The sequence below is a fragment of the Semicossyphus pulcher genome, unplaced genomic scaffold (assembly GCF_022749685.1).
Source record: "Semicossyphus pulcher isolate SPU_LCO1_2020_fin unplaced genomic scaffold, fSemPul1.0.p SCAF_3, whole genome shotgun sequence".
NCBI lineage: Eukaryota > Metazoa > Chordata > Actinopteri > Labriformes > Labridae > Semicossyphus > Semicossyphus pulcher.
In genome coordinates, this window is record NW_027211704.1 from 29,484,134 (window position 1) to 29,506,793 (window position 22,660).

At 40.5% G+C, this 22,660-nt stretch overlaps 1 protein-coding gene across 1 annotated transcript in view; it reads right to left on the reverse strand.

Moving 5' to 3' along the window:
* epha8 (eph receptor A8) overlaps window positions 1-22,331 on the reverse strand; it is a 125,128-nt gene extending 102,797 nt beyond the window's left edge. Inside the window, exon 1 of the mRNA XM_069677413.1 lies at window positions 22,240-22,331. Coding sequence (XP_069533514.1) covers window positions 22,240-22,327 — 88 coding nt within the window. The 5' untranslated portion in view covers window positions 22,328-22,331. The remainder of the gene's footprint in view (window positions 1-22,239) is intronic.
* Between the last annotated feature and the right edge of the window lie 329 nt (window positions 22,332-22,660).

Genomic DNA, 22,660 nt, shown 5'->3' on the forward strand with positions numbered 1-22,660 from the left:
CTTTTCATACACTTGGTGTTGCATAAGTTAATCCAACACAAAGTTCTTCACTCCATATATTTACACGATACTAGCCCTCAGCCGCCCCTTAGCTCAGCCTCTGTCCAAGAGAAGCCATTTTACCTCCTGTCTCTTTAAGAACCCCCTCTCTAAAATCCCTCTTTCTTCTGATTGGCTAGCTTTCCAGCACTGCTTGCAACCATAGACTGAATAAAAAGATGGGTGACATGTCAGCCTCCTAAAAGTGAAGCCTAAACATTTCGAACACCCCCTGCTGACTGGCTGCAGTATAGGTCATACAGCCCGCCTCCTCCATGTTAACAGATGGGACATGGGTCCAACTATAATATCAAGATACACGTGAAATACATTTTGTTTTCTGTAATTATAGTTAGTTATTATCATGCTGATTTAAGTCCAAATGTTCATTTTTCTAAAATAAATATAAAAAGGTTCACACGCCATGATTGACAGCTCTGTTGACAAATACAGCTCCTGCAGCCGATCTGTTCCAGAATAGCGGAGTAGAGGAGGAACTGAGCGAGGAGACGTAGCTCACACTAACACAAAAAGAAGAAAGAATCTGGCTTCAAATGGGCAATATGGCATTGCCTGCTTTGGGACGCGTCATCCATCTATATAAACAGTCATTGCTTGCAACCTGTTTGAGCACCACTTAATATTTGAATATTCCTGAGTAGTAATCTTCCATGAAAAACCTAGCAGATGAATCAGCACATCCCTGCACATATCGTGAGTGTTTGTGCCTAGAACAGATGACTGTATGAAGTCAGTAACTAGCGGACATCTGTTGAGTCACTAATCTCTATAAGCAGATATCTGCATATGCAAACTCAGTAGGCGAGAGACGATATTTTTTTTTGTGTTGGAAGTGTTCTGGTTTCCGTTTGTAGTCTGTGTAGCATTATACACTAGGGTCTTAGGGGGCTTTGGTTGTATGCATAAAAAAAGAGCAGAGGAGGTGGGCAGCATCAGCCGTAACGCAATCCTAGAAACTACAACAGCATTTTATTCATCTCTATAGATGAAGATAATTACTACTTGTCGACACTGTTTTTCCAATCCAACCCAATGCTTGCATCTAAAGTTGTTAGTCACACTGTAAAAAATGACCAAGGCACATCAAAGGAAGTCCTGGCCAGTATATCCTTTATCACTTATCGGGATTACTGCAGGTTACACCGAAAGCCTGATAAATTGGCCGTCTCGTCATAACCAAAGGTTATATGGGCATCAGGCAATTTCAGATGAGATCCACGATTGGCTAGTTGAAGAGGTCATTGGCCATGATTATCATAAATAACAGTGTAAAAATATATAAATAACAGAATTGAATGAAAACCATGGGTCTCCTTAAAGCAGTCAGTCTATTCACTCTTTATCATCGATGTTTTGCTATCTTCCTTGACCTTAGACTTAGTGCATGTTTGCTTTCTTTGATTTTATTTTATTTTTCCTAATGTCCTAATTTCTCCCCCCTTATTTGATATGCAATACAAAACAATAGAAACAATAAAGTTAGTAAAGTTAATGTCAAATATACAACATATTTTATATATACTTGTTTGTCTTTTCTGTAGTCCTTTGTTTTATGCACTTCTTTTTTTTATGTAAGATTAATCAAATGTCCAGCTATATTTGTGGTTAGGTCAGTGTTCTTGCAGGTGTTCGGTAACATCAGTTCATCTTCGCTGTTACTGTTGACATTCTGTTTCTTTTTCCTGCTGTCTTTCGAGCTGTATCCTCTTAGTATTTGTTGCAGCAGTGGCCTATTTTCCCCACAGGGATCATTAAAACTTCATCTCGTTACCTCTACACCTACGCTAACCTTCTTCCCTCCTCCTCCTCCTCGTCTCATCTTTCTCCGAACTCTCCCTGAAGTTTTTCTCCCCAGAGGCTCTTCTTTTCTCCCTGCGTCTCCATTGTGGTGTAAGCATTTTGTCCTTGGTGCAGAGAAAGCAGAACAGACGGATGGAGGGAGAAGACTGCTGAGAGACTTATTATGACACTTTGATGCAGACATCCCCAAAAAAACACTTCATCATTTTCAACTTTTCATCTTCTCCTTCTTAACTCTCCTTTTTGTTTGGTAAATGTGGTGATGGCAGACATTTTAGTGGTTCACAGTGGTAAATGGAGCCAACAACTGCAGAACACACACACACGTTTTTTTTGTATATGGGGGGAAGACCATGACTACTAAAACCACGTATCTTTAAATATGGAGCTGTTTCACTTTTCACTTGTGTTTTTAAATCACAGCGGTGATAGTATTGACATAAAAGCAATGTATGTCTTACAAAAGATACATGTAAATTAATACTGAAAACTGAGCAACATTTTATTTCTTAAATAGTCACTTTTGTACTTTTGACTTCCTTTACAAACAGGCTTTTTTCTGCATATGAAATTACAAGCGGCCACCTCCGTCAAACTCTCTACAAAGTGTTTTTATGAAAAAACGCTGTTTTCCAACAAGGACATCACTTGATAAATTTGTCATTTCTAATTACAACTACGGCATTACTCCGCTGTGGTGGCGGCGCTGTATCCTAATCAGTTCAGGGCAGCGGAAAAGGCGCCGCTATAACTGCGGAAGAAGAAAAGTAAAAGAAGGAGTGAAAAGTTTTCCACAGAGAACACCTGTGTATTTTTAGCTACAGGTAAGGCAATGCTTTGATATTTTGTGTTTCTTTAAACATGTGAATGTTGTTTCTTTTGCATCTAAACACATTCAGTTTCTTATTAAGTTTTCCTTAACGTAACGTCCAACCAGTGTAACGTTTTCAGCCTCGCCGTTACAGCTTGAAAAATCTAAATAAGCAATTACTTTTTCGAGTTTGTGAGGAGGAGAATTAAGAGGCGAGTGAAACATTGCAGACATCATCTGATCATTACCCGCAGTTAAAAAATATTACTTTATGTCAGTGACGGGATGCGGAGGATTTGTCAGTTCTGTAAGTGCACAAGTACAAGAAATGGGAAGGAGCGGTGAGGCGAGGGCATCAAGTTTCCAAGTCATTAAAAGTGTATGCAATTATAATATGGAGAACACTATCACTATTCATGTCTGTATCAGAACAAAACAAAGTTCCTTATGCATGATTTGCTGTCTTTTTTTTAGGTTAAGACACTCCTGTATAACGGATTAAAGGCAAGGCACTTGGAAGCAAACATTTATATATTTTGCATTACCCTTTTTCCTTGAGCCAATTTTGTGGGCAAGGTGGCCGATGGACCAGACCAGGAGGCGTTGGACTACAAGGAGAGCAGGAAGAGGTTTTATAAAACGACAAACAGGATGCTGAAATGCTCTGCCTCTGGTTTTGACCTATTTAGATGAAAACTATTTTAATTTATTTTATATTATTTTCTAACTTTATTTTATTTTTATTTTTAACTTTGATTTTAACTGTGTAACTGAACACCTTAGCTCTTATGTTGTTTTAAATTTAAATTTGAACAGTGCACATTTATTTGTTTTTAATAAAAACAAGCTTTAAAGTGAGAATTGTCCTTTCTTTAAATATACGCATTGGTACATGTGTACGTGTATAAATAAGGTACACGGTAAGGAAGGTACCACCTCTGACTGAGCCAGAAAAAAACCCTGAAAAACAACGGACTGGACCAGCTCCACCTTAACCAAATACAACTAAACATTTTATTTTACATAGTATTGCATCTGTAGAAATCTATCATGTTAGAGATCAATACAGTTCTTTTAATTTTCATATCATTAGTACATTCCTTATATTACTTGTACAATGTTAAAATAATCTAACCCATTAGTAATAAAATATAAATTATTGTCAATATCATCAATAATTGGAATTGTTTTCTCAATCAATAAAAAAGTTTTTAAAATGATTCAACAGGGCGCTGGTTTGGCTCAGTTGGTGGAGCAGGCGCCCCACGCATAGCGGCTGCATTCCTCGTCGCACTGATCGCAGGTTCGACTCCCAGTCTGTCGATCATTTGGTGCATGTCATCCCCCACATTTCCTGCCTCTCTTCAGCTGTCCTTTAAATAAAGGCAAAAGCCAAAAAAAAGATCTTTGGCGCCGGTTTGGCTCAACGGTTAAATCAGCAGCCATATACAGAGGCTATAGTCCTCGATGCGGCAGCCTCAGGTTCAACTCCCGCCCCTTTGACACGTGCCATCCGCACTCTCTGTTCCCCTGTTTCCGACACTATCCACTGTCCTCTCTGTCACTAAAGGCATAAAAGGCCAAAGAAAATTATCTAAAACATTTTTTTAAAGATTCAAATGAAATTGAATAGCAGTCGGAAGGATGTACAGATAAAAGTTTATTAAATATGTAATCATGTTGTTGTGCTTTGCCGTTGCTGCTGTCTGCCACTCTAGTGCAAAAACATGGTTTGCATTACAGTGCTACAATAGGGTAGCTGATATCCAATTGTTGGGTTAGTAACATAAATCTTCAATTATCAGGGGCTTTTAATTTTCTTCTATCATTTAAAGAAACTTGCTTACATTTGAGAAATGCCTCTCATTTCTCTTGCACAAAATTGCTGATCAGTAAAACTAGAAATTAAGATCAGAGAAAAAATATCTCTCAAAGCCACTCGAGCTCATCTTTTTCTTGTTATCTCTGATTGTATTTCACTGTACTACACAGATCCTAACACTGAAAGTGTGTACCAGTGCTGACCCTACCTGCCTGTCAGCAGTGGTCAGTGAGCTGGATGTGATGGGAAACCCCACAGTCGCCACGCAGAGACGGCCGTCTTTCCCCGCAGCTGTCGCCTGCTCCATAGATGTCAAAAGTTTAGTGGTTAAACAGGCACAGGTGAGTTTTTATGTAGTCAGGCTTCTTTTTACAGACGGGAAATTCTTCAAAAAAAACCCCATTATAATCTTTAACTATTTAATACTGTAAGCATCAATGGTCTACTACTGTCTATATTTATTTTCGTATTGTCACAGAGCGCAGTAACAAGGTGGATACATGAGGCAGAAGCGCCAGTAAACAGCATTTCTTGTGCGAGCTGTAGCCTGGCGGTTCATACCAGAAGCACGTTTCTCTGCACTGGTAAACAACTGATTCTTTGTGTATGTATGCATGTGTGTGTGTGTCTGCTTGTCTCTCTTTCCCTCTTTTTCCATTACTAATACAACAAATACGTACTTATACGTAATAAAAATAAAAACACAGTCATAGACAGCAGAGTCAGAAATTCCATCAAAATGGGGAAATGGAAACTCCAGGAAAGTAGCGAAGACAGAAAGGAAAATCAACAGGGATGGCAAAATACATGCATATTTCATTATTTATGAGAATCATATATAACATATGATTTAGAATGATATTATAATGATTAATGATATGATTTCAAGTGAAAATAGACTAAATGCAGAAACAATCGCTGCAGCTGGCGACAAGCACAGCACGCTTTTTTAGTCTAATCTGTTAACATGAGCATCGGAAGGAAGCGGGGAGAGCCTCGCAGCATTAGTTCTATTTTTTCCTACAAACTGATGCTTTTGGGACAGGAAGATTGATATTTTTGGTTGTGCTTAATATTACTATATATTTTTTACATTTATTTTGTAATTTTATTATTAACCTTATTTTGTAATTGTGTTTTTATTTTAATCATTTACATATAAATACAAGAAAATAAGTCATCTAATAAGGTCGGATTTAAATATATAATTACAGAACATTTTGAGTAGCGCGGACACATTAAGTAAAAACAAGATACTTATTGCAGCGTAACGGAGAATTATATGTTGTACTTTTATTTCAGTAAAGGGTTTGAAACATCTTCCATCACTGCTTTTTAAAGGATTTATACAGAAAAATGCAAAACAAAAAAAAGTATCCACACAGTGCTGTCATATTAAGGACATGACTGACCATGTTTAAACCACAGAGCTTCATTATCATGCAGAGGGGAATAAGTAACTCTACACAAATAGCTTAAAAACTCATGAAAAACTTCACCGTGATTGACCTGAAAAAGTCTGAAAAATAACAAATCAAGTGTAACCTTTAATACAAGTGAAAATATACGTATAAGAAGCACTTTCTAGGACAATACAGGCCACGAATGGGCACCATCACACGCAGGAGACCCCCCTCGGGACTCCAGCAGACGGGACGGGGATTTGAGACTTGATTTGTTAGGTGTACTAAACTGTTTCTGGTGTTATCACAGAGTAATAGGACTTGATACTTTTTGATGAAATCGTTACCTGGCTCATACATTTTTGATGCGTTGATTTTCTCAGATCAATGCTTTCGGAGACAACAAGCTTTGCACAGAATTCTAATATGTTTGAGTTTACTGATGTTTTGATAAAAAACCTGAATGGGAAGAATTTAAGGACCAGGTCGCTGTTGTAGATAATCAGCTAGTGATCTAATGCAGATATATTTCAGTCTTTGGTGTACACATGAGTTTTAACATATTTGTGAATCCCCATGTTCCTCAAAGTGACTGGTAAACATTAATGACATGAAATCTTTTTCAATCATAGTAACATGTAGAAATGTAAATAATAAACAGTTTAACCAACAACTGCTCGTCAGAGAAACACAAACACATGCTGAGAGAGGGAGAGATGTCTGCTGGTGCGTTCCTCCTGTAAATGCATTGATTAACTTGCAACGTAATGTTTAATACGGACCTTCTTATGCCACTTTTTAAAAATGATTTAAAGTGCATCTGGTCCGCGTCATTCAGTACTACGTAAGCTTTGGATCATTTTGATACGCTGTCATTGACGACAATCCTCGTCCAAACGCAACTCAGGGTACAGGCTCGCAGGTGAAAAAATTCTGAATGCAAATTGTATTATTTTGGTGATAGCTGATGAATAGACCACAGATGTAAATTAGCTATCTAGCTAACTCTGGCCCAACAGTTGTGTTGTGCACAGCTCCTGTCAAATAAACTAAAAAACGTAACTAATAAAGAGCAGGCGGAGATAAACAGAAAGAGGGGGTTCAAGCCGCTGGGTGTATTAAGTGAGGAGAGGTTCACCTGTGTGTGTTTGCGTGTTAAAAAATCAGGTGGACAACTAAGCATGATTTAAAATGGTGAAACAACATACTGTATAAAGTAATGCAAATAGGGTATTGTAATATATTTAATAATCAGCTGTCGGTTTGGGGAAAATAAATCTCAGCATTAGCATCCCTAGCAGCAAGGCAGGGACTCGAGCTTCTCTCACTGCGGTAAAATAAAAAGGTAAAGATATAATAATGGTAGTTACATCACAACATGCATGGATCAGCTGTTATTTTAATCTACTAATAGTTTTTTACACTGGAGACACAACAGGACACATCATCATTACTGCCACAGCATCCAAAATGATTATGGAAATAAAGCTTGGAAGTGTTCACCGCACAACTTTTTCCATAATATCAGCACAAAATGCACGAGAGGCAGCGCTTTTTCTACAAAAAAACAGAAAAAGAAAAAGAAACAAACTAGAAAAAGCACCCCAGTTTACCCCTTTCCTAAATCACAAGATTGGGTCAAAAAGAGTGTCATCTCCTCTGCTTGAGTGCTGTCAAAATAATTCGGTTTACACTTCCCGTCACACCCCGCACAATCCCTCATATCTTATTTTAGCAGGTGCTCCCCGGCTGGAGCACGGGACCCTGCTTTGTATTTCCCTGCAAGGCATCATGTTTGCTGCATGATGGAGGGTGGAGGATGCTGAGGGCCAGAGAGACTCATCCTTTCCCAGGGGAGAGGAGTGAATAGCTGGCTATACTGCTGCCCAGGCCTGCCTGGCATCCCCAGGGAAAACATCCAGAGGGGTATAGACGTAGCAGCGGAGAGGAACGCAGAGCTATTTATAGCACAGGTAAAGAGGAGAGGTGAGGAGAGAATGAGAGGGGGGAGCGAGAGGAAAAGGGGGGCTGAAAACAAGAAGAGGAGAAACAGAAGAGTCTGAAAACGGATGACAGAGTGTGATTTCAGCGTCCTCAGAGATCTGGGTTGACGCTGACTGCAACAGCTGCTGAACAGAATTGAGCCCCTGACTTTTAGCATGGCCTGCCAGAGCAAAAGCTAAGAAAGTATGCCTGAACTTATTGATTCATGGTAGAGAGAGTTCATACAGAGGTTAGCTGGGCTGAAGTGAACAAGAGCGAGATAAAGCAGAGAGAATATTTGAGTCAACACGACAGTGATATTTTATCGATACAGACTCGACTTGCAGCCAGAAATCTTTGGGATGTTTCTGTACTAGCCAAGTTCAGGCGCTGCCTTCCTCTTTAATAAATAAAACAACTTTTATTCTTTATTTATTTTCACTCTCTCTGGCTGCTCCACCCCGCAGGCCCCCGTGCTGTCAGCTTCTTTCAGCCCATGTGCAGCATGTATGTCTCTATTTCACACTGATGCCCTTTAATCATTTTCATCATTTCAGTGAGCTGACATTTTACATAAAGAGCTCTTATCATCCCGGGCTTATGCTTAATGATGAATGGGGATAATTACTGTCAGTCAGTGTGTCTAACGTGCCACAGTCACGTCAGGATTTCTGCTCTGAAGTGTGCATGCCCGAGAGGGAGACGAGCCTGCAACACCCATCAAGCAGGAAACGTTTTTAACATACATGGTCATGACTCCATATATGATTCATCTTAAATAACACATAAAATATGAGTGGTACACTAGTGATGTCAATTAAAGCAGGGGTTGATTGGCCCAGTCTTACCGTCGAGCCAAGAACATGATTACGTGTAGCAGTGAATCATCCTTGCGCTCGTTCACACAGCACGCCTGAGCGGCGCGTGAAGGCTGCCTCGCTTGAACTACTGCGGCTCATACCTTCCCGGTGTCCACACAGACATTATGTCAGGCGCAGCGCTGCTCCGGAGCTGCTGCCGTCAGCCGTGTTTCTTACATTCTAGTTTCTCTTTTTTAATGGCTGAGATCAAAAAAGGAATGTTTGATCTCATTTAATCGTAAGTTTAGACTGAAACCTGAAATGGATACAGGCGGTTACATATTCTTCAGATATAGAGGTTGATACAGTAGTGAAGTGTTTATTTTGCTTGGTATTATGTCAATATGCCCATCATATATCATTTTCACACACTATAGAACTGCGGTGGTAAGCGGTAAAAGTAGGCAAGACCCTAGATTTCCAGCGCTGCTCACCCAGGCGGTGTGGAAGCTCTATACTGTTTACATGGCCGCCGAAATGCAAGAAGTTACACTCCGACACGCACCGCTCAGCTCAGCGATTGGCTAATTACCTCACCTAACAACATGCCAGGTTCCTCACAGTTTTTAATATAGCTTGCTAGCACAGCAACAACTAAAACATCAACAGTTTTAGAAAGACAATACAAGTTCTCCAGAGGAGGTGAGCCTCACATGTCTGTTATAATATACGACAGAGCTGCGTCAATCATAATCCATGTGTACTCTAATCCATGTAGCGTCTAAACTGTATTAATCCCTCTAAGAGATAATAGTACTAAAGAACCTTCGCAATTACGATATGCGCATGTGCAGTAGTCACATTCCAGGATGTGCCATAGTGAGACAAATGAAGTGCAACATGGCCAGCTGCTGCTTTTGATGTCGCTTGGTATAAAATGAAAATTCACCATTTTCTTGTTTTCAACGACTTATCTAGGAATGGAGGAAAAGTCAGTGCAGTTTATAGCACAGAGTGTGCTGTGCATGCAGATTCCGTTTGTCACCTGGCGGTAAACATGCGCAAGACGCTCCTGCAACCGTCACACGCAATGTCGGGACGATCAAGGCAGACACTCGGCAGCTTTTGAGTGTGTATTCCCGCTAGCAGCAGCACCTCATCCCGGTGCCCATAAACGCTGTGGCTACATAAACAGACCGCTCAGGGAGCGAACATAACGTGAAGTGTGTTGTTTTAGCAGCCACACCTGCAGCGCATATACAGCTTAGGATCGTGTGTGCCGACAAGAAGCAGGAGACAGTGAGCATTTGTTTCCAAAAGTTACTGTCACCGGGCTGGTCACGCTTAATAAACATACATTTGAAAACTGTTAAATAAAATAAATAGTAGATGACATACAGTTTAAGTAACAGAACTGCAGCCCACAAGTCTGTTTGTATTTATTTTATCAAGAAACGTGTCGCTCCGCCTGAACTCTCTCCATTGTTTCATGCGGGTGTCGGAGCCGCTGAACCAAGCGTGGTAAAAGTAGGAGGGGGTTTTGTTCTGTTAAAAGAAAGAAAAAAACTATCCCAAATAATGTAAAGTATGATTGTTAATATTTAATTGTATAAATGTACAGGAAAACACAGCATTTATCCGGTATAATTTCCTGTATTTTTTCATACCACAATAAATATCGCAGAACAAAAAGTTAATGCAATGTCAGTATTTTCCAGTAAGTCAGCCCTAAACCAGACTATTTTTTCCTGTTTGAACAGCGTTTGCTCAAAACTGCAGTGCCCGACTGAAATGCTTTGCCTTTCTAAATTATGGAGCTGTGTATTACAGTAGGAATGAATGGGCTTGTTGCCGAGTGCAGTCAGGGTGCAGGGAATTTGAAAGTAAGGAGAATGATCAGACAGTGCTTGTTGCAGTGAGGGGCGCTTACAGGCAGTAATCTTCTTGCAAGCTGCTTATGCGCCCTGCGTGCATCAAGTTTTTATAGGAGCGCTCCAAACGCCTTGAGTGGAAAAAACTTCACGTCCTTTCTTTATTTGCTTTGTTTTCGCATTATCACATGGATGAATTGATTAATTACTCCCTGTTACTTCTCGTCTTTCTAAGTGTGTCTCGTACCGACACAGATCTCTGCCTCTCTGTGTCCAGCATACTGGAACAGCAACCCACCCATGATCAGAGCCAGAGACAGTGCCCATCAGCTGTCAACATTTATGAAGATGTTGTAGCTGACAAACTTATCTTAAATAGAAAGGCATTAATCTGTGATTTACCCTTATAGCAAAATCTCTGACTTTGGAAATTGCCTAATAAGACAATAAATAACACAGGAAGCTACTCTTTCTGTTTCGTTTTCCATTTTAGATTCGAAAACCTGCAAAAAGCAGTGTCTCTTACAAAGTGCTGACAGATGACTTATCACATAGGGAAAGCAAACCTTTTGAAATTAAACGTCTGTTAGAAGCATTTTACGTATGGCTCTTGATTTTTACATTTAAATAAACGTATATAAATACAATCATTAAAAGGCCGCCGCTGATGCAAATTATTTTTTTCAGACCTCTTTATGTTTTCATACCTCTTTCTCTGATTGTTAGCTAGCAGAATAAATCCAATAGCTGTATAAAAAAAAAAAAAAGGATATTTTTTTTAAAAATCAGGTTATCATGATATTTTTTTTCTAAACTGCCACACTACAATAAAACACACAAATTGTATATCACAATGTGTATTTTTATGTGATTCCAGCTGCAGAAATGGACATATCTGAGCATAGTAATTTTCCAGCACTAAGCCATGATGATTTTGATAAATTAGTGCTCACATGCATGTGTATGTTTTTCTTTTTTCTTTACGTCTGTGTGTGTGTGTGTGTGTGTGTGTAGCCCATTCAGGGTAAAGTCCTGATGCGGTCCTCCTGAATGAGCGCGTCACGCAGCCACCAGCTGTTCACGCAGCGACACCACGACGCACTACTGATGAGCACCACTATAAACAAAAAAAAAGCAGTCTGCATATGAAAAGATCAGCAACGAGAACCGGGGTGGATGACTCAGTTTCAAAGTATAAATTCCAACACACCATCTGATGACATGCTGCTCTATTAATGTGTTTGTTTTCCCCACAGAATGACGTGTCGGAGTGTGGAAAGTAGCACTGCAGAGCTAACTCGATATTTTCCCTCTGTCATAACAACCAAGCAAAGTCCCGAGCCTCGCAGGGATACACAAGCTTTGTTGTTAATCTAGTTTGAGTGCGAGTAGATGAATGAGTTTGGCTTCATGCATTTAAAAGAGCGGGTATGAAGAGAAGACAGCAAAGAACAGAGGAGAATAAACGAGTATTTGGACTCCCTGCTCTGGCTCCGTTTGTGGGTTAGTCGCTTATGAATTGTTTTATTACACATCACTGAAAGCGTTGTCTGTAAGAACCTCATCCTGACTGTTTATATGTTTTTGATTTGGATGATATCTATTCAGCCTGTATTACAGGCTTTTTCTCACTTGTAGTTAATTTTCTAGAACCTTCTTTTCACATTTGCTCTCTGTATTTTACAGGACATCACATAGGTATGATTTAGCTGACTTTTCATGTTAGCCATTCACACAATGATAAAACACAGAGGTAATGGTGCTAAAAGAGAATAGATAAAGAGGTGTAATAAAACACATTTATACAAGCATTAATAGATCAAATAAATTACTTGCAGGTGGCACAATAGCTTGCCCGTCTAGGTGATCATGCTGTAAATGAAAAATGGCAATTTCTCCCTCTCCAAAAGCCTTCTTTTGCAGCTTTCTGCCTTCAAAGGATTATATCACTACAGAATCTAGAAGTGCTCTTGGGGTCGTGCCCTGTGCTCTGAGGGTAATGACGGATTTGCTGTAAAATGGTGATAGTACACTGTAAAAGTCAGGAGGTCAGGACAGGCCCTTTTAGGCATTGCTTACCACACTAACAGTCCTGTCCTCCAAACAAGGGGAGACGGTATTTCTTTTTTTTTTACTACACTAAACGCTGTGGTTACTTCAGCAGCAGGTAACTCAGAGACCAGGTGCTGATGCAAGACACTGAAATAGTCTTTTACAAACCTTTTGCCCAAATAGCCTTAATTTGTTATATTACCTTTCTCCTGTTTCCTTTCTCTGTCTCCCCATCAGTGTGCAAATTAGACATTATAAACGCTCCCATTACCTTTAGACTAATGCTTCACATATTCCGGGCATTAATATCATCCACACAGAAATACTGGGTTAGATGGAGTGTTTGTCTGAGTGTGTGTGTAAGCAAGCGCATAAAGACATACATGTGTGCGAGTGTGCATCTGTTTATTTTGTCTACATGTGCGTCTGGATTCTCATCAGATGAGAAATGAGTTATCTGGCCCACCACCTCCTCCCTCGCTGTGTATTAATTACATCAGGCCTGTGATATATGGACAGATTACTGGGTGTAAAACGCATTATTTCCTTATGGAAACAGGCCCCTGGAGAGATCCATCAGCGGGCATCAGGGTTAGTTTGGGGTTCACTACATCATACCGCAGCATCAGGTTTACCTGCCACAATAAGACAATACTATCCTGTTCACTACATGAATTTAACACTGTCCTTGACAGACAAATGAGAAGTGGTTTTCCGATTATCAAAAACTGCCAATGATTATGAGTTTTTTTCAAAAGCTTTTCAGAAACGCAGTAACAATTTTGTACGCTGCTTATGCGCTCCGGGCACCTGGCATTTATACAGTAGCGCTCTTAGCGCTGCAACACCGCCGCCCAAGGGGTTACTGCAGGGTCACCCCTACTGTGCCAGGAGCTAAGCCCGGCAAGAAGTCCACTTCTGTGCCGTAAAAATCCACTTCAGAAGCAGCTATGTGGTTGCCACGGTAATGGATTCATGCAAGTCTTAACCACAACCCCATCCTCCATTTAAGAACAAAAGTTTACTTAAAACAAGTTCAATACATGGACCGGAGTAGGACTAAAATGTCAGTCAGATGGTAATTTCTATCTCAAGCCATTCAACATTAGCTAACATTAGCCACCATGAGCTACTGTTCATACAGACCAAGTAAGGCTGTAGCCAGAAAACCCAGTACACTGAATTAAATATGGGTGTGTTTTAGCACTTATGAATTGAACTTGTCATTTGTAAAAAGATGAATTTCTTACTCCTACATTGAAAATAAATTACGGATAAAGTAGCTACACTGAGCGTCTAATAAGCTTTTGGCAGAAATAATAATGAAAAAAAGAGTAAAGAAAGCAACTTGGTATTACACAAAAAACGATGACGGTATTGAACACAAAGAACCTGTGTCTATTTAAGGGCTCCACGACCTCAATTTACGAGCGCTTCTCATCAGCGCTTACTGTTGCTAAGTTGTCAGGCGGCACTTCCGCTTCCCTTGGTGGTCACTGTAAGTGTGTTTTAAATATCTCTGTAATCGCTTTTATCAAAGAAACTTATCAAGTCCATCTTTTTTGTACATCTGGCTCATGGTTTTGATTAAATAAACTGGGGTTCAACTTGCACGAGAATTGGCTACAAGATAGCGCAAAGAACAAAACCACACAAGACTGCGTTATGGGTAAAGGCATATTGTATAACACAGTGCAAAACTAACTTACATATTCATGGACACTCAACAAAAAACAGTCCGTCGGCGATCACTAATATCTCTGTTGTAGGTGCAGTAAACAAGTCCTAGCATGTCTCCCTCACTGCTGTGTTGGGGGGGTTGCGCTGAGTTATGCTGCATTCAGGAGCGCTCAGAAATGTGAGTGATCAGACAAGTTTTTACAAATATTTTTAAAGATCGATCTTGGGATTCGTTCATTGATATTGGGTCATTCAAATGAGAATCAATTCGAATAGGAAAAATCTTCCACACAGACAACATTTCAGCTGCACCACTGCTACTGCTGAGTGTTATCATTTCAATATAAATTTGATTTATATTAGGTTTAGACAGAAATCTGAAACTAATCCAGGATGTTTTGAGTTAAAAAAAAAAGTTTGATGTGAATGTAACATATTCTACAGACAATGAAAGTGTAGTGAAAGGCATAATATTGCAAGTATTAAGTGTTTATTCCCGTATGTTAAACACACATAAACCGTCTTTTATCCGCAAACCACTCAGAGCCTCACTCAGAAAAAATAAGGTGAGACTGTTCTCTTGATTATGCGGCGCTGGAGCTGCACTTGCTCCGTTCATGTGGGCAGTCCTCCACTGCAGGAGACAAAACGACTTTTACACAAACCCCAGCCGAGACTTTTAATCGCCTTAGACAAACCAAACCACAAAGAAAGAGGTGTCAGATCAGAAAACAATCAAATGAGTAATTTTTATGCATTTTGGAATGAACTGACAGGCAAGGTTGTTCTGCACAAAGAGGAGTTGATGGTAGAAAATGGTTAAATGGGAAGCTCTTGAAATAGAAAGAACCTGTGTTTAGTTCAGAGGACTTGTTGATAACTTCACACACTACGTTCTCAGCTTGTTGCTGTGTGAGCCGCTGTGACTCAGAGGAAACACTCTTCACAAAGTGAGCCGAGAACAAACTCTGAGTTTGACCTTATTAGTTAGATGGCTCTTTGTTGCGGCAGCTATTGGAACAGGTTGGCAGGTTTGCTAGCGTTTATCAGAGCATATTAGACCTTCGCTGGGCTTCTATTAGACTTAATGAACATTTAAATCCTTTAATGGATTGAAGGGAATTGACTGCGGCAAATTATCAGCTAGACACTCCGCTGGTGTTGATAAAGACACCCGCCGATGGAAGTTGAAGAGACGCATCTGAGACAGCGGCCTCCCCCTCTCTCCCTTTTTTGCAGCTCACTTTGTTCCCTCCCCGTGACCGTCTTGCACTCTCTTCTATCGCTCCTTCTCTCTCTCTTTACCCGTGTTGTCCCTCTATCACAGAGCCTCTCTTTTGTTTCTAACACACGCTGTGTTCCTCTGTCTGCCTATGACAGAGGAGAGGAGGCTGTTGCTGCAGAGCCAGATCTCAGTCATTCATCAGTCCCCATGAAGGGAACATCATAGAGATCTCTCTCCAGGAGGGATGTGCTAACACAACCACAACAGCAGCCCATTACAGAGCTGTCAAGCATCGCCTGCAACCTTCTCTCCCTGTCTCTCACTCTTTGGCTTTATCCTTAGCCATTCCAGTGAGGGATCTTCTACCCTGCATGCCAGCAGAGCAGGGGAAACATAAATTATCCAACAATACAGCTGCAATCACAGAGAATAGCGGAGCCGGCCCAGGGGCTGCTGAACTCTGGCCAGCCCAGCATCAGGTCCTGCTAATGGGTAGAAAGGGCTCAAGAGAGGCCCCTGCTTTATGAGGCCTAGCCCGCTTCTGGCCGCAGCGCAGGAGGACTGGCAGACCCAGTTGTATTGATCTGGTAGCTCCTATATTTCAGTAGACAGCAGGCTAACAAGGCTGATGTCTCAATAAAGACCAAAGCCTTGGGGAGGTAAGGGGGAGCAGCCGGCCAGCCGACAGCAACCTGTGTAAAGACAAACCAGCAGACAGAGGCGGAGAAAAGTTCACACCCTCTCTGGTTATTTAATGCGCTCCCACAATGCTGCACATACAGGCTTCCCCTCTCAGGATGACACTGGGAAGTGTTAGTATTAAGCTGGAACTGAGAGGGGGTCATGAGCTGAGGAAAAATACAATTTAAACATTAACTAACATGACCGGAGAGGAGATTATTTGCTTTTATTGTTTTTAAAGTCATACTAAGACGTTAAGTGCTGTTTTTGGATGGTAATGTGCAATTAATAAACCTCAAGTATTAACATATTTTAATATTTCAGGGTAAAACCATGAGTAATTTACACACAGCTCTGTTAGCAGAGAAGAAGAACCCTTTTAGATTTTCCCTAGATCTATTATTGACCGGGAAATGACAGTTTTAAGTGATAGAGCAAAACAAACAAAGGAAGCAGGTGTGCGTGTGAAAGAAACACACTGACAGATGATGAGGCTGGTGATCTATTTTTGATGTGAGACTCTAGGATATAGTCAGGCCGCTCTGTGTGGTGAGAAGGTGGAAACAAGCAGCTTCACGAGTCAATAAAAGGCGTTAGGAGCTGAAATATGAGACGATGTGAAGGAAAACATTTTTCCTTGTCAGCCAAGTCTGCCGATGTGTCCAAAACACTAAGGACTGCACGCTCGAGCAGATTCTGTTCCTATTACAATGGCTGATGTGATTTTCTCCCCTCCGAGCTATTAATTATGACAAGTTCTCATGCGTTTTTCTCATGTTGATGTTACTGAACATGCAGCAGGTACTCTATTGACTGAGGAGAGATCAATACAATACAAACAGCAGCATCTGAGCCGACTAGCAGTAATCAAAATCAAAAGCCTCATTATCTTTTTTCAAAAATGCATCTCTTCCTTTTATTGCATGAAGAGAAAAACTATAGCTGCCAGTCTGGCTCTTTTTTAACTTTTTTTTCTTCATTTCCTGTTTTCCCAACGATTTTGTCACTTCTAAATTACATCTTTAAATCTTAAAACACTGGGAACAAAAGAAAGGAATCTTTGTTGTTATTCATCGTTCCCTGCCTCCATGTGTCTTCTTTCCCAGTTGGTCGTCCTGCAGCAGAGGTATGTGGTAATAATCATCCACCTACAGTTTGCTCATTAGCAGCGGGTCCTGCTCTCTGCATGAGTCTTTTCATGTTCCGCAGTGCTAACAACAACCTGAAGGAACGCGCTCTATTCTCGCTGGGAGTGCGACGGTGTGAAACAGTGTGCAGGAGTTGAATCAGGGACAGTGCCTGTAGACAGGAGGGGTGCTCAGGGAAACCACCACCTCCATACAGTCCAATGAGTCAGTTCACAACAAAAGAGGGAGCTACTGGATACAAAAAGGTCGGGCTTCATTTCTTTCTCTCTCTCTGTGTTTGGGCGACACAGGTTTTTCCAAAAGGCTGATGGAAATTCTGATAACCACTATTTTATACCAATGACTATAATGTGGCCATTTTCTTTCCTCAAAACAACACAGATTCAGTGTTTCACATCAGAACTCTTTCCTTGAAAACATGATAAACAACCCTGATGGCTCCTGTTTGAAGGACTTCCTCTGCTTTGGTGATGTTTGAGTTTACAGCTGGCTCACATTCACAGGAACAAAGTTTTCAAGGTCGTGTGTCACTGAGTTTTTGCTTTCAGCAAGAAAAGTGTCAAAACATTTTAAAGTTTGGGATTCTCAATCAGCTGCGGTCTTTCAGAGAAATACAAACACAGAGATTTAAACCCGTAAATAAATAAATAGATATGCATGAAACAATAAAATAAAAAATATATATTTATGTGTGAATAAATTAGGATGATTATTTTTAATATAGGTACAATGGAGCGCAAAGTGTTCAAAAGTAGGCATGAAATAGTTTCTCTGTCCGCTGTTGCTTTTGTCTGAATGAGCAAAATGATTAATATGAAGAGGACTCTTCCCCGCTTGTTTTTATCGTCAGACTTTAAGATAAAAAGTTGTATAAAAGTAAATTAAAAGGGCATTATGAAAAAATATTCATTTGAAATGAAGCAAGAAAGAATAAAAATGACCTGAAGTAAACTTTCAGGAAATTTCATCTTAAGTCAACCAGAGTTATAAAAATCTATTAGATATAACGAAATATAATCTTTACATTTTTGATATCAACTTTGTATTTATTCATAGGATTTTTTTCTTCATAAAGCCTTATTTATCCAAAAAAAAAAAAAATGTAATTGACAATTAACTGACTCCATATTTCGCATTGTTACTTAAAATACTTATTTCATCGTCATACGTCGCCTCACCCTTCCTCTGAAAAATCAGAATTATATATTTTGTATTTATACATCATATATTTCATCTTTTATCAATATTTTACAAATGGGGTAATGGGAAAAATTGGAATATAAAAAGACAGACATTGTGAGTAAAAGGTCGCGGGCGGCTTTATATATAATGAAGGATAAAGTGTTTGTGTTTGTATTGAGAAAATTCTCCTACATTTAGATGATCAGAACAATGCCATGTTACAGAGATAAATGCTTCTTTACAGGATGGTAACCGTAAACAACTTTTTTTACGGTTTGTATTATTTTGTATAATAATACGTTTTACAAGTAAAAGTATCCACGTTTTAAATTTGAAAGTACAAATGATGTCTGCTACAACCTCACATGAAAAAAGTAAAGCTTTACGTCAGCTCATAAGGTGCTAAACAGCAGAGCTGAGGAGGCTTTACCTTCCTCCGCTCCATCCCTGCTGTACTGTCTCTGATGCGAGCCCCCTCCCTTTTTCTGGAGAGAAAAAAGCTGCAATCTGATTCTGTAATAATTAAGGTGTCCGTCGGTCACACCATGGATTAACTTCGGTATTCAATATCACGCGTAATCAATCGAAGTAATATGAAAACACGAAATGAGAGGTCAAAATATTACGACTAGTGTTCCTTTTGTCTCATTCCTCCCCGTACCATCCACATAAACACATACTGTAAATGTACACACACACAGACACACACACACACAGACGTATACACACATAAAAATAAATGACAGGGTTTGAAGGACACTTGATTTACAATGTGGACAGCTATACTTACGTATATGAGTAGTGCTAGAGGGGTGGCTGTTTGTATCTACACATGATGAATATGACTACAAACATGAACAGTGAATAAAAACAAAATGGCTGGCCATGGATTCGCTCATATATGAAATCTAAGTCATAAACTCAGTCCAGACGTCTGTCTTCTACCGAGTGTTGTGTGTGTGCATGCAGTAGTGTTGTGTGTGTGTTTTGTGTCGAGGAGCCCTGCATGGTTGTGTGAGCAGATACCTGTTCTTCCAGCAATTTAATTTCCAGCTCTTCATTCATTCCAAAGGTTATCTCCTCCATGTTCATGTAATATTTGTAATTGCCCTCGAGTCGGACCGCAGCCGAACCAAAGCAAAGAAGAGGAATTTAATTTTTCAGCACTATCATTTTTAAACGCAATCAGTTATCATTTAGACATCAACTATTTGCTTGGGCGTAATTACAATTTTGCCCCTAATCCCTTTCTAAACAGAATGAAAGCAGTGGTTACTCTTTTTTTGCACAATGTAGAAAAATAGATTTCTTTTGTTTATTGAGATTAATTAGTATGTGGGTTAAAAGCAAACACTTTGTGGGACATTATTTTCACTACTCTCGTGTGCCTTTGTAGTGGAGCAAGAACATTTAACATCACACTGTTAAATAGCTGAGTTGGACGAACTGCACTGAGAGTTTTTCAAGCTGCACAGTTTTCATCTCATGACAGGGCAAAGAACAGAGTTTCAGGGAGGCCCAGGAGGAGTTGATGAAAGCTTTTTGCAAAATAGATCTGGATTAGAGTCAACCTGAAAGTAATCCAGTCAGGCTGTTGAAAGAGGTACAACAACAATTTGTGAATATATTCTTCAAAGTTTGGATAACTTGTATAAAGCGATTTCTTATTATTAGTAAGAAATTTTCAATAGATTTTTTTTACAAAAAGTGCTATTTTGAGAGGATTTCCAACTGTGCAACACTCAATTTTCTTTATTGTAGGAAACTGTGGGCTCAAAAAGAACAGATTTCAAACTGTGGGTGCGTCATGAATCCAGATGGATTAGTCGCATGACATACATCACAACATCCTCCGTTTGATTTTAGCCAAACTTGGTGGCATGTCGCCTCTTTTTCTCCAAATGTTTGCTTTCATCTCTGCCTACGATATAAAGATACAAATTATTTTATGTTGGACAAAAATATAAATCGTGTAGTTGCGTATTACAGAGTGTGCCTCACAATCTGGATTTAATAAAAAAAACAAGAAGTATGTACATACATTTTTATGTGTACGGGTTAAATGGACAAAAATCAGCATTTATTTATAATATTAAATTAGCAAGATTTTGGATAGAGAAATATTTTGCAGTAGTTATTTTGTTTTTTGCAGCAGTAAGTCTTGAGCGAGTGACCGATAGCATGACAATCTCTCATGCAGTGTAGCTCAGTGAGAACGTATTCAGACCTGCTCGCACATAAGGACAGTGAAAGACTCGTTCAATGGCTCTTTCTATCAGGAACTGTCGCACTGAATACAGACGTATTAAGTACAGCGCATACGATTTAGGTATGTTCTGTATTTAAGATGCATCGATATATATATATTGAAGCGATTTTTACTCCGTAAGCGTAAGTGAGAGTAAGTGAGAGGACTGGAATAAAGTGCCTCTTACACTTTATTTATGTAATCACGCTGAATCGCCAATCAGCAAAGGGCAACATTCACCACAGTTGAGGTTGAATCAATTTGAATAGCAAAGACAGAAGAGTGTGAAAGACGAGGACGCTTGAAAAGGAAGTCAATAAGTGAAATTACGGTCAAACAGGAGCAGCGGAGAGGAAAAAAACCTGACACGCAAGTAACACAGGATGCAAATGTGCCGGTCGCTGAGGCAACGCGCACAATGCGGATATCATGACTGGACCGTACGCTCGTGCACTGACGACACTGTCTGTTCGTCTGTCTGTCTGCATGGCGGTCCTCCCTTCCCGCTCTGTCTGACCCGGGGAAGCTCGACTCTTTCGTCCCGACTTTACACAGCTTAATACAGGATAAGTGGCTGCCACAGCTGAGGTGATCCCCCTGAACCAAAGCACTGATCCTTCTCTTTTTTTTCCATCTTTCTCTTCCTCTTCTTCTTCTGCTGTTTTTCCCTGCAGAGGTAAGCGGAATTCTGCTGTCAGGGCCAAGAAGGCCCTAACAGTTGAATCGCTGCTGTCACTCAGCCTCCTGAGGCCGGACCTATGTCAAGGACCCTGTCACACACACATACCCGGACAAACACACACACATGCGTATATACAGTATAAAGAAAGGCACCAGGGGACTTTGTGGTGTGTATGTGTGGCATTAGTTGAACAAGTGACAACAACAGTTTTCCGTCTCGTGATAGAAAGATGAAGGACAGGGGGATGGAAGTAAACAAACCCAGACTGGGCATTGGGGAGCAAAGTGTGCTGTGTGTGTGACATAAAACACACACTCACACACTTAGACACATGGTTTGAGCGGCAGAGAAGGAAATACACAAGTGAGATTCATAAAGATGTTCACCTCAGATCACATACAGGTTGGGAACAGCGTGACAAACACAATACTAAACACACTTTAACGTCACCGCCTAACCTTACACAACACACATGCGCTGTAACTGCACCTGACACGCAACCCGGGCTAATATGAGCAACGTCAAAACGGGTTCACATACACGTACATAAACACAAACACACTCCCTGAGTTGTTGTGCAGAGCAAACTTTGATGTCATGCCCCGAGTAAGGAAACAAAAACACACCACCTACGTTGGTGTGTTGCATGCGTTGGCTCGTTTTCAGTGTGTTTTCCAGAAGCTCCACATGTAGAAGTTAATCGCCGCTGTCACAGAACATGCATGGTTTAACTCTGTCTATTGAAATGAGCCCACACACAAACACACTACCACAAACACACACACTCTCACCTTCATTGCTGTTAGTTCCTGCGGCGCTCACAGCCTGTAGTGATATAGTCCACAGCAGCATCGCAGCCAGCCCCGGATCTGAAGCCATGGTGTTCTCCCTCACACCCCGCCAGTCTCCCTCTGCCTCTCTCCCCCTCTCTCCTCTCTTACTCCCTCTCCCTCACTCTCCCTCTCTGCCGCTCGCTGCCTCTCTCGCCGCTCCTCTCCTTCTTCTTCTTCTGAGTCCCAGGGTTGAAGCGAGAGCGAGAGCCGGCGTTGTGAAGAGTGTGTGTGTGTGTGAGGAGAGTGTGTGTGAGTGTGAGGGCTGCGAGCTCATTGGGTTGGAGTTAGAGGCTGCCTCTGTGGCTCGCTTCAGACTGCCGGCTCCCTCACACACACACACACATTCATACATACACTTTCGGCAGGCAGCCGGAGGGGG